We start from the raw sequence: 16,452 nt of genomic DNA, 5'->3' as shown, positions 1-16,452 counted from the left end.
ATGGATCCTTACAAGTATACTCAATCATCTGATGAGTAGCGAAGGACAAAACATACAGTGTAATAACTCACTCTTCATTTGAAGTGCTCACATAGCCTATTCAATTTCGGCACGAGGACTTGCACGAGTTGAGAAACCGAACCGCCTTGTAGTTCTTGTGATCGATACCTTTTTAAAAAACATTCTCCTACTGAAAAACCAACAGCTAATCTCGTACAGAACAACTCCACATGCCATGTTCTCAATCAACACCCTCAACAAGAAACCCAAACAACACAGTCATTATGCCCCATTCCCAGCACCCCACTCAACAAGAACAACCCTCCCCCATCTCCCTCTCCCTCTCACAATCCCTCACCGGCAACAGCAAACCCTCCTCCGGATTCCCCTTCACCTGGTCATGCATGAACCTCGACATCTTCTCCGCCGCATACTCCACACTACCACCAACCATCTCCAGCACTCGCATTCCCGGACTGGGAGGCGCCGAGGCCGTGGATGGAGTGAGAGGTACCAGGTTCGGCCTCCTGCGGTCGCGAGGGAGGGGTTTGAGCAGGCCGGCTTCGAGGTCTGTAGAGTTCTTTCGTGGGACAGGGGCGGCATCGTCAGTAGGCTTGTTGGCGGTTCGTGGAAGGAAAGCTTTGGCGGACTGAATGGCTTGGTGTGTTGGGCTCTTCGGAGGTGCTGGTAGTGGTTTGTCCATGTCTGGGCGTAGGAGGCTCGGATCGAACGACTTCCCGCTTGATTGCCCTCTGTCGAAGGTGATGCCCAGCCCGGCGGCGGCGCTGGTATCGACGCTCATACCCTCGCCTCTGCGTCTGCGCGAGTACAGCGTAGGGGTATTGTGAAGCCCAGGGGTATTCGTAGATGTCGTGAAGGCTGCGGGGACGACATCATCTTCCCCTGACCTAGCGACCTCGCTCAAATTTCTCAGAGCTGGTGAAGTGCCAGAACTGCGACAGCTGTTACCATCGAGCTCGATCCCCTGAACCTTCTCATATCCATACCTTCGATTCCTCCTCTCAGCCACCCGCCGTCTCCACTGATGATACATCTCTCTAATCGCACGGCCAGTCCGGGGAAAGTTCACAAAGTAGAAAAGCACAGCCAGGGCCAGCATAATCGCCAACAGCGTAGCGATCATGTAAGGAAACCATACCGGCGGGTCCGGAATCTCGTATGACTCGACTCGAGTGCGGTGGACTGGTGGTCCGGCGATTGTGCTCGAGGGTGGTGAAGTCTCGGGTCGAGTCGATGTCGCGAAGCCGCTGGTGTAGATGGTGGTGGTGCTTGAGTACTCGGTTACAGTGGGAAGGGGCGCTGCTTTACTGTCGGGGCTGGACTTCGCCGTAGTCGTGAAGGCTAATGTGGTAGCAGCTGGTGTTTTGCCACGCCTGCTCGTGCGGCGGCCCTGTGTACGAGATGGCGAAGCAGCGTTTGTGTTTGTGGCCGCAGGAGAGCGTTTGGCAGTTTGCGTCGATGTCGGCGCTGGTGATGGTCCAGTTACTCTATCACTCGACCTGTAGTGGCTGTCGTTGTCGGGGAGAGCGCTACTGCGTGGATGCGCCTCGAGTAATGTGATCGTCCTTCTCGGCGGCATTGTGTGTTGACCTTGGGTTATGTTGAAGAAGGTCAAGGCGATGGGAAACGCAGTCAAAGACGAGTGTGCAAATATCTCGCCTGCTTAAGTGCTTTTGACGTGTTCGCTCCCGCGGCAGTGCACAACACAAACGCAGCTGGAGGAGGTTGTGAAGAGGGACCGAAATTCATTCACTCACTAGGATTCATAGCATGCTGCTGTTCTGCCAGCCACGCATGAACTACCAACATACCCTATATTCTCCCCCTACTCATCGTCCACCCTCGCCTTCTTGCCTTTCCCACCGCTCTCGTCTTCAGCCGGTCGCTTGTGCGCATTCTTCGTCGCCGCATCGATCATGGCCTCAACACCGAAAGGATCATCGCCGCGGTCACGTTCGAATTGGACTGGTCCACTTCTCTGCTCGGCCGTCTCCGTGCCCTTGAACCCCTCCTTTGGCGCTCTCCCGAGCGTTTCAAACCTCTTCGTACCCTGAATCTTCTCCAAAGTCTCGCCACCATCTTCATCGTCGTCATCTCCCACCTGAGGCCTGTAGATCGAGTTCAAAGCATCTCGCTCAGCAAACAGCGGTTTGTCGTATGGCTGGTCCTCGTTGAAACCTGCAGCAAAGCCGGAACTCTGGTTGAAAAGTCGAGAGTCGTACATTGCTTCCTTGCTCTGCGTGGGCTTCGCAAGACCCAGAGCCACCTTTTCACTGACATCACGATTCTGCTCCCGTGCCATCATCTGCAATCGCCTCTCGTGGCCCATGTTCTTCTGTCGCATCTCACGACGGGCATCACGCCGAGCATCGGCGCGTTGTCGCTCACGCTCTCTGCGATCTTTCTCCCCATCGTCGCGACCAGGAGGAGACCTGCTGCGCGAGTGTGAAGAATGTGATGAATATGATGAGCGGCTATCCGCAGATCGGCTTCTTGACCTTCCCCTGTCAGATCCTCGTCTCTGTGTTGTCGCAGCTTCCCTATCCTCGCGCGCTCTCATCGCCAGCTGTCGCAGATGTTCCTCTTTGGCCTCCTTCTCTTTCTCGGCCAACCGCTGTTGCATTCGCTGTCTCTGCTGCACCTCTTCTCTTGCATGTCTGTCCGCGGTGTGGAGTGCCTCTGCAAATTGTGCGAACTTGTCGTTGATAGTCACGTCCTGCAGTCCTCGACCATCAGCAGCCAGACGTTTGTCAAGAGGCACAGTGTAACCCTTGGGATTCTTCCAGTTTGATACGGGTGGCGGAATCTTCCACGCTTCTTGATCTTCGGCGGTCAATTTACGTGGCGGAGAACGCATCACGGGGGGTGGTGGGGAAGGTGGTCCACGAGGAACTTTCTTGATCTTGTGCTTCGGTGGCTCCATCGGGTCTTGCTGTCTCTGCACAATCTTCATGATCCGGTCCTGCTTCTTGCTGTTGTCTCCCATTTGATTGGCCGGGGTGTACCGCACAAAGGTAGGCTCTGGCCTCGTCGTGCCCTTGACATTCTTGGGCTTCTGTGCAGCCAAAGTACCATCCACCAAAGTCTGCAGTGCCAGCTGTGTCCGCTCTTTGCTCTCCTGCACCTCTTCCTCGCTCGGCTTCTCCAAGCTGATCTCTCCGACATCAGCCCTCTGCCGCAGCGGAATGAGGTCCTTGAAGCTGGCATGGATAACGCGGTTCTCACTGTGGCCCCGTCGTGCGATCGCATCGTACTTGACCTTACCTTCATTATCCACCTGCAGTGCGAGTGCATTGGAAGAAGATGGCTGGTTTTTGCGACCCATGTCTAGAGGGTATTGTGCGACTGGTACTTCCGGGAAAGCACCCCCATCTCCAAAGTCTTCGGCATTTCTTGGTCGCCATCCCGAGCGCGATCCGTATGGCGGTGGTCCGGAGCGCTTCACCACCAGCTGCGATGATTCGAGCTCGCGTGCATCGATGACTCGTGGGCCCTTCTGTTGCGTGTGCGTCGGCAGGTCTTCATCTTCGCCGGTGTACTTGGGCTTGGGCAGCGCGCTGGATAGCGATGTGCGAGAGCCAGCGGCCATGGTGAGAGTGATATGGGGGTGGTGGTGGTTCGTCACAGCGCTGTCGTCGAAAGCCCACCTCAAATCTTCAACTCCAGATCACGCTAGTGAAAGTCAAAATTGCGGCACATCCCGCTTTACATTCAGTTCGCGCCTTCTTTCTTCATGTTTCTTCCTAACGCTTAGCGAGCATGTGATGATCATCAGCTCTGGGCTATTACGGTGCTATGTCTGAGGAACTGCAGGATGAAGCCACATCGATCAACGCCATCTATGGGGACGAGACATTCGCTTCGATAGAGCCCAACATTTTCGCCCTCTCCTTGCCATCACAAACTGAAGTCTCCCTGAGAATCGAGTTCCCAAAAGACTACCCAGATGCACCTCCATCAATTCTTGGCACGCAATCCGTGGGTAACGATGTTGCGAAAGGCGCAGGTAGCACAATCGTGGAACTGGCTCGGACGATCCTCTCCGAAGTCTACACTCCCGGTTCACCGTGTATCTTCGACCTCATTGAGGAGCTCAACCAGAGACTTCGGCAGCTCAGCCTGGACGCAAGCTCAAAGAACGAGGAACAACAAACTTCTCAAGCGAACGGTCAGGACTTGTCATACCACGACCCGGCCAGATACAGCGTTGACGACGAGCAGCATGTGGACGACCTGAGCGATCCGCCGCCGTGGACGTTGTCCGACATCGTTACGGAGAAGAAGTCGATCTTCATCGCTCGCGCTGCGCCGGTCGAGTCTGTGGAGCAGGCCAAGTCGTATCTTTCGCACTTGCTGGCAACTGATAAGAAGGTCGCCAAAGCTACGCATAATATCACGGCTTGGAGGATACGGAGGGATGACGGAGTGCAGTATCAGGATTGTGATGACGATGGGGAGGATGCGGCTGGTGGGAGATTGCTGCATCTGTTGGAATTGATGAATGCTTGGGGTGTCATGGTTGTCGTGAGCAGATGGTATGGAGGTATTAAGCTTGGACCGGATCGCTTTCGACTCATCAATCAGTGCGCGAGGGATGCAGTAGTGAAAGGTGGATTTGGACCGACAGACGATGCAAAGGACCACGGCAAGAAGAAAGGCAAGAAATGAGGCATTGTCAAGGGGAAAAGAACATTCCCATTTCTGATCACGATGCCTTGCAAGCACAACTCGACAGCACGTCAAGCTGGATGGTTGAAATTCCTGGATTTCAGGACGACGTTGTGACGCATATGCCCTGATGTATGCCAACTTTGGATCTGAACAACGATACAAAAGAAAGACAGGCTCACGATGGATATATGACATCGACACTATCGAGCATCCAACTTCACGATCTTGGACATGCTTCGAATCACTGAGATGTGCTGGACACCGCGAAAGCCCAGATCTGGACCCAACATTCGCAAACAGCCATCACGCACATCAAACAGCGAACCATCAACCATCAACAACGTCCAAATCTCCGATGACGAGCATGAAACACTCAATCGCCATCGCGAGCAAGAAACCACCTCGCCTCAACAACACCTCCTATGGACCCACGTCCACATCATCGGAGCCATCGACCCAACCCAACTCAGCCTCCATCTCCAAACCCCAAAAGAACCAACTCAACCTCCAAACTGCCTTGGCCATAAAACACTCCGCCTCAAAAACCACAACCAACTCGCCAAATAACACCCCTACCTTAATGACGTCCATCACGCCTCCTCACAACCAGGATACCTACATGTAAGCAGGATAAACCTTTTCGCAAGGATAGCCCAGCGAGAATGGTATGACCCCACATTCATCATCGTGCATCACGCAATGGATTGCATGCATGTGACCTGGTACTGGTGGTACTGGTGGTGTGAGAGGAAGAAACTCGGTGACGGGCTTTCGATCTCCGCGGTAATCGAGTAGACGGCCTCAGGTACCACATCCATCCACCTCAGTCACCAATGCACGAGTAGCCATCACAGATCGATCCACAATCTACTCGCTGAATAAAATAACATCGGACCTTCAATTCCTCCATCGCAAACCCGAGACATCCACACGGCACTGCAATGTATCTCAACCCCACAAAAGTCATGCATCCTGCGCTTCGCTCTCCGGCTCTTAAATCCTTCTGAATCCTTCAACTAACATAATGTCCAGAGGTACATGTACACATTGTACACCACATAACATGACATCAATCAACAGTAGCCCTCGGCGTAGATTGATTCCCTCGTCCAGCGTCGGCGCTTTAGGGCACATGTCTCACTAATAAGTACTGTAGTAGATTGCGGATGTTGGTTTAGTGTATCTTCGTCGTAGTAGTCGGTATTGTTGGTGTTGGGTGGGGTTCGTGGTGATGTCGGTGTTTTCGGGGAATTGGGGCATGCATCGATGGGAGTTTTGAGATCCGAGATTATCGATCAGGGTCAGTGGTCGATGCTGAGGATGGATGGGTGGGAGCTCTGTGAGTTTGGCATTGGGAATCTGGAATCACTGTATGTGGGTGTGAGTATGTTCAACTCTCATGAATTTGAATATCGAATCTACCATTCATTCTGGCTGTTCTCGTCTGCTTTTCGGATGGTTCCTTGTACATCTCTCATAGACCCTCATGCCATCGAGGAGAAAAACTGCCACCAATCTCATCAGTCCCTCTCAAAGGGTCCCACCAAATCTCATCCCAAGATCAATCGTCGCCGTTACTTTGGTTCTCTAATCTGTGCAAAGATAATACCATACGATCTTTCATTCTCTCTCTGTGTGTGTCATAGTTCGCCAGGAAACTCCGTTTGTCGTCCCGTCCATGGTATCGTTGTGCTCGCCCGACCCGGCGGCGGCTGTGAAAACAAATGAAAGTAAAGAAGACGCCCGCTGAAATAATCGAAACATTCGTCACCGGTTGGGAGGGTCTACGACACCTGAGCGACGTGGGTCAGTTTTGTCGAAAGACTTCTCGGTTGTGACGATTTCAAGCCAGAATCTTTCCTCAATGGCCAGTCGTTTGATGGCTCTTCAGCGTCGTCGGGGAATGGTGGCAAGGTAATCGGTGGTGCGCGCTCGTTGGCAGCTCTGGCGACCATCTTTGGCTTCAAGCTTGTCGATCTCGCGGCAACTCGATGTTGTTGCGCTGGGGCGATGTACCCGCCATAGGTCGAGTCCCTCCCCACGAGATTCTTGCCAATCTTATTCAGGCTGAAGTTTGAGGAGAGCTTGGTCATGCGGCGAACGGATGATCTGGTAGTGATGGAAGCGACCTCGGATCGATCGCTCAATGCTGTGCTGTGGCGCTTGGGTAGGCCAGCTGATTGAGGGAACAGTGGCGAATTTGGTCCTGATGTAGGCGAGTTGGGCGAAAAAGCTCTGGCAGCCTCCATCAAGGGGACATGTCGCGAGAAGCTTTGTTGATGCTTGATCGGTGGGCGTTGTTCCAGTGGCTCGTCAACCGAGCTTGGCGCAGTTGAAGCAGGTGAGTTGACACTGGAAGAGCTGATCGAATCGTTGCAAGTGGTTTGGCTGTCTTCACTGTTGCGGGTGCTGGATTGGAGTTGGATCGATGCGCGTTTCGATGGGGACCCAGGACTCGCCGGCCTCATGATGCTTCGCCTCGCAGGAATGTCAATAGGCTTGGGCAGTGACACGACCCTAGCTTTGCCTGCGGCTTGAATCTTGACGGCTTGTGCTCGGTTGCATTGTTGCTTGACGTTGCCGCATGTCTCTGCTAGTTGCTCTGGGAAGGAAGCACTGCTGGCGATGCTGTCCATGCTCTCGTCGGAGTGCAGACTGAACTCGTCGTCGTCGTCGTCGTCATCATCGTCAACGGGAGAGGCGACTTCTTCGTCAGACGTGTAGCCATGCCAGAAGACAGGCTCGTTGACGAGATCGACAATGGATGCAGCTGGCTTTGCAGGTGATTTACCCTTGGCGCCGATCATGTAAACATCGCTGCCAGCAGCAGCTATGGCGTACAGCTGGTTGTTGTCGACCATTGTTGAAGGGCGGTGCAGAGGAGGGTCCCGGAGAAGAGTGGGATTGATGAAAAAGTCCTCCATGGGGCGGACAGTTTGAAAACTAGCCATAGCGCAGCGGAGGGCAAATGTCCGCTTGTAAAGGGTGGATCAGCGCTTGCGCCGGTAGCTGCAGTGAAGTTGAAACCGACCGAAGAGGCCGATGCGCAGGGGTGGCACGCGAAAATGACGCTGCAAGCCTCGCGATCAGGGACCACGGAGTAACTGAGCAGGTGCAAGGGAGAAGCGCGGGTCGCCGGGATATCGAGGCGCGCGCTGGAGTCGGACCCCGATGCCAGAGTTTGGATTGGAATGCCAGCGACGATCCAACGTGGGCAGTCTCGAGTGTGCAGGTTCGCGTTCCGTGGCAATCGAGGATAGATTAAATACCAGTTGGCAGCCTCCCAACCAAATATTACTCGGGCCTCACACCCACCCACCGGTGCAGTGAAGTTGGCAGGAGCGTGAGGCGCTGGTACAAGTCTGTCGTCCAAGCGAATGACGACGGCGGTGGACGGGCAGTTGGGGGTGTCGTCCTGGTCGCTGCCGGCCGGGGAGACGCTGGTGCAACGATCTTGTCGGCACGTCCAAGGAGCAGGGGAGAGCGTCGGCGGCGGCCAGTGTGGCGGCGAGGGGCATTTTGAGTGGTGAAGCAGGCAGTCGGCATGGTTTGGCTGAATCTCGTCAGCCTCTTCCTCCCGCCGCGTGCACGCAGTAGTGTGTGCTACTACGGCGACTATCCCGTGTGTAGCAACTCGAGAGAGCGCGAGCACTCGCCCGGGCTGGGCCTCGCAGCCGGACCGTCGTTGGTGCGGCGAGGTGCAAAAGTGGTGTTGCTCCTGGACGCATCCATCACCCGCAGCTCGACACACAAGCTTCACCCGCCTTTAGACTGACTTTGGCCGCCGCTAGCACTTGCTCCTTCTTTCTTCGCACCGCTCCTTCTCCTGGTACATCACATCCCACACGGCAGGCGCGACTCGCTGCTTGCCCTATAACGAACGACGGTGATATCAACGTGAAAGCGAGCCGGTGAAACGCGCGACGATGAGTGCCAAGGGCGGACATGTCGAGTCTCGAAACACTCGTTCGCATGGCTTCCTTCATGTGTGACGATAAGCTGGAGTGGCATATGTCGCCCGGAGCCCGCGACGCCATCTTCCCGACCAGCAGCACACACACGAGAAAGCCGTCTTGGATGTCTTGGATGTGCGGGCCACTGTTCTTGTCACGTAACAGCGCATCTCGCAACACTCTCTCCCATCTTCACACTGCACCGCCATCCATCGCAGGATGCAGGGGTGTTGCAACGGTGCCAACTCTAATCGGCCTTCCTTCCTTCCAGAAGCCTTCCATCCCGTCCTGTCCGGCCCAGCTGTGATCCCGGCTTCCACCTCGAGCATCTGTCCCTCTCACACTTCTCCCCAAACCTGGACGACCAAGAATCCGCTGCGCTCCGGATACATCCAACATCGACCTGCACCCTCTCGCTCGCATCGGTGCTGTGCCTGTCCATCTGTCCATCGCTCCTCTTGGCGACGAGAACCCTTCGCGTCATGCCACTTCTATCCTCCGAGCGGCCCGGCGACAGACAGGTACTTCAGCTCAAGTACCCGTAGTACCGGTACAGTGTACTACACGCTCGCGCGATGTTACCGTTGCGAGAGCACGCTGATGAGATGGTGAGCTTTGGCTACACCCGGCCTCGCCCTCACGCAGTGATCCAGCCGGTGCGGTGCAGTCGGTCCCGTTTCTTCAAACCAAACGTCCGCACGTGGGTTGTCTAGCTCGCCGATCAAAGTGAGACATACATCTTCTGGCCCCAAGACTATCCGAGCCATTCTCGTTGGCGTACCAACTTTTGCCCGAACTCTCCAGCGAAACAGCGGTCACCTTCGATCTTTATCTCAACTTCACGCGCCGAGGTTGGTCTACAAGTGGATTTCGTGCTGCATCAACGAAATCGATAGTTTCGCTCAACAAACACGGCACGACGACCAATTTTTCTCCCACGAAGGATTCGTCGCCTATCGCTTGGATAAGCCACAGGGTCGCACGGCGTCCTGCAGCCAGCCGAAAGTTGCGTGCGCTGCGGCTGCTGAGATGTTCGATCTCTTGCCCAACACGGGAACTTTTTGACAGCTGTGCGCTTTCAGCAGAGCAGCGCAGCTCCTTCGCTTTGACCAGGCCTTCCATCCTTGATCTGAGTGCTGACTCTGAACTCTGCCAAGAATAGCTGACTTTCTTGTGTCTCTCGCTCTTTTGGCTACAAGAGCTTCGTTCCTCGCTCGCAAAATCCATGTCACATGGCAAGGAAGGCCATTTGTGCAGACCTTGACTGGCCATCAGCTGATCGAAACTCAATCGCTGTCAAAAGCGCTTCACGGCACTATTAAAAATGCATGAGCTAAAAAAGCGCCCAACAGTACGCCTCCATGTCTCGTGCAGCTCGCTGCGTCGCCACCGACGATACGTGCCTATAGCACGAAAAGTTAATATGGAAGTGGCCATCGTTCTCGTGAAGACCGACAGGACGGAGAAGAGCCTTTCATGTAAGGTGAGACTTGGCAATGAATACCATTCAGCTTACATATCGACTTCTCGCCGACCAAAGAGATGTCAATTGCTTCTACGCTGTGAGTAGAACAGTGCAACTTCGTAGTCCTTCGCACTCGACTGATCCACTCCATCGCCAGTGTGTTTCCCTCGGCAGTCCTCTTCCATTCGAGACCTACAACAGTCAACCTTACGTTTCATTTTCCACAAAAGAACTTTGATAACTTGCACCGAAACGTCGAATTCGCACACTCTCGTGTCGTGCCAGTAGACGAGATACTTTCCAGCTCAGGTCTTCAGCCCTGGAACCTGTTAAGGCAGTCAATGCCGTGCAAGGTTGCTGGGCTTTGTCTGATTCGTGAACGCTCCTCGAGGACTGCTGGAAAGGTTGACGTGTGTGCAGACGGATGAGCTGCCCGTCGCCGAGAGCCATTGGAGACATGGCATCTCTCCTCATGTTATGGCAGAAGGACATTGAGCGACAGCGTATCATCCAACGGACGGGAAGCACTGCCGGCCATCTTGCCATAAGAACAGGTCAGATGCCTTTAATGAGTACGAATCCTTCGAAGCAGCTACCCAGAGGGCCGCCAAAGTACGACTCAGCAGTGTGTCGTTGAGCTGTGGTCACAAAGTCCGCTCTGTACGCTCAATGGAACGCCATGTATCACCGACAAAATGCCAGCCCAGAACCAGAAGGCTTATATGGACTGGAGATAGGTCGTTGAACGAGGTGGCCCCCAGCCATCTTTCACTTCACTTTCGCGGCGCTAGCTGACTATGCCTAGCGCTGCGAGATTTCGGAGCTTAAAGGGGACTATGGAAATTTAAAGGCGACCTCAGGCCTCTGATTAGAGATTCAAGCGATCTTGGTCATTGTATCTGGCTTCTAGACTGGTAAAGACACAAGCGAGGATATAGCATCGTGGCCTTCGCCTCATGGCGAATAAATGCTGGCGATTAGCCAGCGATTGGGCACAATGCGGACTCCAACCTGCGGCCCTCTGGACTTGGCTGCTTGGCTCACCTCAGATAGTATGGCGAACACAACCTCCACAGCGAGCGAAGACATCAGTGAACTGATCGCCGTAGACGAGCAATCCCAAGATGTATTCGTCTCTCGATCATTCCCCCAGCGCACCGGCAATACATTGCGAATCGGCTACGGAGGATGCACCACCGCAGTGATGATCCAAGCCGTCTGCAAGACCGTCCAACCACAATATCAACTCTTCTCCTTCCTAGGCTCGTTCCTCGGACCGACGAGCATCGATCACAAGATTCACTGTCGAGTTGCACGGACACGAGATACGAGGAGTCTTGCAAGCAGGGTTGTGTACGCCTTCCAGATTCTCGAAAATGGATCCGAAAGGGTATGCGCCCAGGCTTCAGCCGACTTCCACGTCCCAGAGCCCGCCCTATACACATACAGCATCCCCCTACCAACCATCGACGGCGACGGCCCCGAAGACGAACACCACGCCCCCTCAGCCAGAACCCTCCTATCCCGCGGCATCGAAGATGGCCACATCACCTCCTCCTCCGCCAACAGCTACTTCACCAACTTCCACCTCATGGACCAGTACTTCGACTGGCGACACTGCCTAACCAGCACATCCACCCAAACCCTCCTCAGCCTCGCCCCTCACCTCCCCACCACCCACGACTCCAAACCCCTCACCGCCCGCCCCCAAATCGAATACATCCGCCTCAAATGCCGCCTCCCGACCCCCAGCGCCAACTGGGCCGCGCTGGCGTTCTACATGGACGGCGGACTCAGTTTCCTGCCTTTACATCTCGACCACAAGAGTCTGGAGGACGCGGGGGCGTGCTCGACGTTGGATTTTGCGTTGAGGGTTGTGGAGACGCGGGGGATGGATTTTGGGGCGTGGCATTTAAGGGAGAGGAGGACGATGGCGGCTGCGGGTGGGAGGACGCTGAGTGAGGGGTGGGTTTGGGATGGGGAGGGGAGGGTTGTGGCTACGATGTCGCAGACGGGGATTTTGAGGCCGAGGGGGGAGGGGAAGGGGAGGGGTAAGTTGTGAGGGGTTTAGTGATTGAAGGTACGATGGTGATGGAAGAGTCGTGGTGGGGCTGTTATACGAGAGAAGGCCAAGGGATTCAACTAGAGCGCATAGTGAGGATATTGATATACAGTCAACGTAGAGAGGCTCGAAAGGGAAGGAACGTCCGAATGAAACTCCACATGCAAAGTCATGCACTCACTTTCTGGTCGATTGCCTGCAAGCCGAGTCTGCATGCACGCAATTGGCCCTGCGTCAAATTTGCATGCAGCTGCATATGTTTTGCTGGATACAAATTCAGACGCCGAACACACGGAGGGAGAGCTTGCTGGCGATTGAACGTAAAAGGACTAGGGGTGACAGTGAATGGGAAAAGTAGGCAACACTTGCATCGTTTCAAAACTTGCTTCGTACTGACCTACTGGAGCCGCTGCACATCACCTTCACCTTCCAACAACCCGAACGGGTGTGCTCAATCTCTTCCCGACCTGCAGGTCACGTCTGCAACCTACAAGCATCTTGATGGGGCTCCTCTTCGTGCAGCCGCTGATGCTGCAACGCCGAGACGTGGCAAGGTTCTCCGGATTCCGCATGCTTCCCCGTCCGTTTGCGTTTCGAGACAAACCCTTTCACCGCCAAGACGATATTCGTGAGGACGAAGTGTCGGCCTGAGCGGGTGAAGAGGGCTGTACCCGCTGCATATCGGACGATCAAACTCAGCTTGCAGCAACCTCGCCGCGTCCTCGACCACCTCTGCCGCGGCCGCCGCGCATGCTGCCGTCTCCGCCTCGACCTCCGCCACGACCACGGCCGCGACCACCTCTGTCGTTGAGCGTAGTTGGCGGTGGCACGTTGCTGTAATTCTGGGCGCGGAATTGTGGATTGTTCCTCACCACACCTTCGTTGGGGTCGCTGTTGTCGACCACGGTGTACCCACCCCGGTTGGGAGCACCACCACGACCGCCGCGGCCACGAGGCACGAATCCGGGCGACGCACCATTCATCTGACCTCCACGGCCCCGAGGTGGACCGTTATGGAAAGGAAGATCCTGCTGGAATCCCAATCCACCACCTCGACCACGGTTCATGCCACCACGAGGAGTCCCGTTGGCATGTCCGTGGACGGCTCCACGCCATCCCCCGCGAAGTGGAGGTGGCGTATCGGCTTGCACGAGCTGTGGGCCGCCTGGCATACCGTACGCACTGGCCAAAGCCGCATGTCCGCCTCTGATGGGAGTGAAATGCGACTTGGGAGCACGAGCTTTGGCAGCCTGTGACATGGCGACAACCTGCTTTTCCGTCAGGTTCAGCACCGCACTTGATGGGACGGTGCTGCCTCTGAAGGCTGAGCAGCGCTCATTGAGAGTAGTGCCACTCATGAAGGTGGAGTCGAAGACAATGTCCAGCAGAGTATTCCTAGTAGTCCGCGTCATGCCAACCACAGTACCTCTCATTGCGACAGGAACTCGACCGGTCTCGAGCACGTAAACAACACGATGTCCGATGCGGAACTTCTGATGCTGCGTACGTTGCTCAGCGTCGGAAGGCTTCAGTAGTGCGACACGCGGGACGCCTCCAATCTTGCGACCTTGGGTATTAGCCGCGGTAGCATTGAGGGCGTCAGCTGCCTTCTCAATCGCCATGACAGTGTCTCCGTCGAGTTGTTCCGCCTCAAGTGGCACGCGGTCGAAAGACTTGGTTTCGACACTCTTGAGCCATTGACCGATCTCCTTCATCTTGGCCTTGGCTTCCTGGGGATCAGGATAGAATGCAGTGTCCTGCCATCCATCTCCAGTTGGATTTGCCGCGATCCTGGCAATGAACTCTGGGAAGTTGATCATGTACTGCTTGATCAACTCAACTGCTTTTGGCGAATACTCCCAGCCGCTCTCTCCCTTGCGACTGTACCCAAGTACCTTCAATTTCTTGGCCTCAAACTTGAGGTTGAGACCCAGGTTCAACTTCAGTCCAGAAGACGTCACGTTGAACGCTGATGTGAGCTTCGACAGTACAAGTGGATGCAGTTGCAACTGACGGGCGACCTGGAAAGCAGGCAGGTATGGATTTCTCCTCTCTGCCTGCATGGCAATGTCAAGACCAAACTCAGGTTCGCGAGCCATCAGCTGCGCGACCCAGACTTCGGCCTTTGGCACACCATCAGCGCCAACCTGATGGCCGGTGACTTCAAGCGGACGTCCATACGCCATGTCTCCCAAGAAGAACGCCCGCGTACGTGGTGGAAACTCTTCCTCGATGGGAAGCGCGGCCTTTTCCAGGAAACGTTGGTCTTCGCTGATGACATGATCGACAATGGTCTGCGTGGCGTAATCCGGCTCGACTCCTTGAAGAGGTGCGTATTCCTTTACGGTAGCACCCTGTTCAGTCTTGCGAAGACCAACCAAGGGATCGATCTGGATCAGGCTTTCGACAGTGCCAACGACCATGCCCAGACGCTTGCTGTAGTGTGATTCAATACGAGTCGCCTTCTTCTTCCAGTCCTCAATCTGCTTGGGTGCGTGCGGCGTTTGTATGATGTTCTGCTCAGTCGCTAGGGCTTCCGGATTGTGCAAAGTGTATGTGAACATTTCATCTGTCACGCTGGTAACTTTGCCTTCCTGCAAGAAAGGGTAGCCAACGTGTACAGCCTTCCCAAGACGCTGCTTGGCGTGGGCGACCGAGCCGACCTCTTCTCCTTCGGTGAGTGTGACGACCATACTCTCATTCCTAGACTCCTGCTGGAACACGCTGACCCCGTGGAAGCCGAGTTGGCCAGTGTGTGGAAGCGTGCGCAAGCTGGGGAATCCTGCCAAGGCAGCGTCGCCAAGCTTGACACCGTCGACCAGGCCAACGTACAATTCCAGTCCGTCCATGGTAGGCAGCTCAAAGATGTTCTCGACGACACGGCAGTGCTCCAGGTCCGGAAAGACACCTGGAAGACTGCTGGGATAGGTGTAGTCGACTTGAGGGGAGTACGTGAACTTCAAACTGACGCCGAAGTCGTTGCGTCTCCGCTCGTCTTCTGAAAGTAAAGAATCCTTCGTTGCCATTGCATCCAGAAGACGCTTCTCGTCGATGAACGGAATCTTGACGACCGCTTCCCATTCCATCTTCTTGCCGTTCATGTCTAGCTCGAAGTCACGCGGGTAGAAGTCGATGATTGGACTGTTCGGGTTCGTCATCAGGTCCCAGTATACTTGCGGCACAATCTTCTTGCTTCGATCGGGAAGGACACCCATCAATTGCTGGAATGGGCGGAAGGGCTGGCCAAGTTGGAATTCTATGTTTGCGCCAAGACCCTTGTGAACGTCGCTGATCATAGGCGAATAGTGATATTGGTAGTACCAGGGCCAGGAGGCAACACCCCGATAGTAGTAGAACAGCACCCACTGCAGACCCTGAACATAGTTCTCGGTCAGCTTCCTGAGTTCGTCCTCGTTCTCAAGACCCCATTCGAACTTGGTCTTGTAGTATTTGTCTTTCCAGTCTTTGAACCTCTGGTCGTATTTCTCCTGGGCTTTTTGCTGTGCCTCGGACGCGGACACGTCTTCGATTTTGGCGCGATCGTACTGCTTGAATACCCTCAACAAAGCATTCTGCGCCTCTTCGTCTTCGTCGTCTTCCTCATCGTCCATTTCTAGTCGAGGAGGGAACGACAATTGGAGATGTCTGTTTCCATCGTCATCAAGCACGCTCTTGCACTGCAGGTGAAGGCTGCTCGAAAGATCCTCGACGAAGACACGGTCTGCCGCCTTGAGAGTGGATGGCATGTCCAACAGCTGATCCTCGCCTGATCCACGGCTGTTGACGTATTTCCTCACTTTCTGGTAGAGCTCTTTCTGTCCTGTCGTTATGGTCTGAATGCCCTTCTTCTTGACCTTTTGCATGACATCTTCCTTCATCACGCTCTTGTCCTTCAACCAGCTCGCGTCCTGGTTCTCCATCTCGAAATGTCGGTATTCGACGTGACTCAGCTCTTTCAACAGCAACTCCAGACGCTTCAAATTGATCACACCCCCATCGTTGATGTAACCGCCCGCCTGGGGCAGTACCTTCTTGTAGACGCCAAACATCAGCGCTAGCGCTCCCTCATTGATGTGCAAATGCGGTAGATTAGGAAGAAAGTCGTTTCCGACGAAGAAAGCCATCAGGATGAAGTCGTCGATGACTCGTTCCATATCGAAGACCACACCCGGAAGATTTTCGGGTTGCTTCAGCTCCTGAAACTCGAGCTCTAGATACTCGCGAACAATGCATAGATGCATGAGAAAGAAGTTTTGGTGCTCCAGCTCCTGGCTCTTCAC

The 16,452-nt window shown here is 54.7% G+C and overlaps 5 protein-coding genes across 5 annotated transcripts; 2 read left to right on the top strand and 3 right to left on the bottom strand.

The window, feature by feature from the left end:
* Nucleotides 1-307: 307 nt before the first annotated feature.
* On the bottom strand, nucleotides 308-1,600 carry M409DRAFT_16680 (uncharacterized protein; the record flags this gene model as incomplete). The annotated part of the gene is made up of 1 exon (XM_033803721.1): nucleotides 308-1,600. One exon carries the CDS (start codon nucleotides 1,598-1,600, stop codon nucleotides 308-310), a length of 1,293 nt encoding a protein of 430 aa, XP_033673607.1.
* Nucleotides 1,601-1,846: 246 nt separating this feature from the next.
* M409DRAFT_16679 (uncharacterized protein) lies at nucleotides 1,847-3,610 on the bottom strand (the record flags this gene model as incomplete). The annotated part of the gene is made up of 1 exon (XM_033803720.1): nucleotides 1,847-3,610. The coding sequence occupies one exon, from the start codon at nucleotides 3,608-3,610 to the stop codon at nucleotides 1,847-1,849; it is 1,764 nt and encodes a 587-aa protein (XP_033673606.1).
* Nucleotides 3,611-3,816: 206 nt separating this feature from the next.
* On the top strand, nucleotides 3,817-4,689 carry M409DRAFT_62439 (uncharacterized protein; the record flags this gene model as incomplete). Its single annotated transcript, XM_033815177.1, has 1 exon — nucleotides 3,817-4,689. The coding sequence occupies one exon, from the start codon at nucleotides 3,817-3,819 to the stop codon at nucleotides 4,687-4,689; it is 873 nt and encodes a 290-aa protein (XP_033673605.1).
* A 1,787-nt stretch (nucleotides 4,690-6,476) lies between these two features.
* M409DRAFT_16677 (uncharacterized protein) lies at nucleotides 6,477-7,553 on the bottom strand (the record flags this gene model as incomplete). Its single annotated transcript, XM_033803719.1, has 1 exon — nucleotides 6,477-7,553. One exon carries the CDS (start codon nucleotides 7,551-7,553, stop codon nucleotides 6,477-6,479), a length of 1,077 nt encoding a protein of 358 aa, XP_033673604.1.
* A 3,554-nt stretch (nucleotides 7,554-11,107) lies between these two features.
* On the top strand, nucleotides 11,108-12,172 carry M409DRAFT_16676 (uncharacterized protein; the record flags this gene model as incomplete). The annotated part of the gene is made up of 1 exon (XM_033803718.1): nucleotides 11,108-12,172. One exon carries the CDS (start codon nucleotides 11,108-11,110, stop codon nucleotides 12,170-12,172), a length of 1,065 nt encoding a protein of 354 aa, XP_033673603.1.
* Nucleotides 12,173-16,452: the final 4,280 nt, after the last annotated feature.

Source organism: Zasmidium cellare, assembly GCF_010093935.1.
Source record: "Zasmidium cellare ATCC 36951 unplaced genomic scaffold M409scaffold_2, whole genome shotgun sequence".
NCBI classification, from domain to species: domain Eukaryota; kingdom Fungi; phylum Ascomycota; class Dothideomycetes; order Mycosphaerellales; family Mycosphaerellaceae; genus Zasmidium; species Zasmidium cellare.
This window is presented reverse-complemented; position numbering and strand designations above follow the sequence as displayed.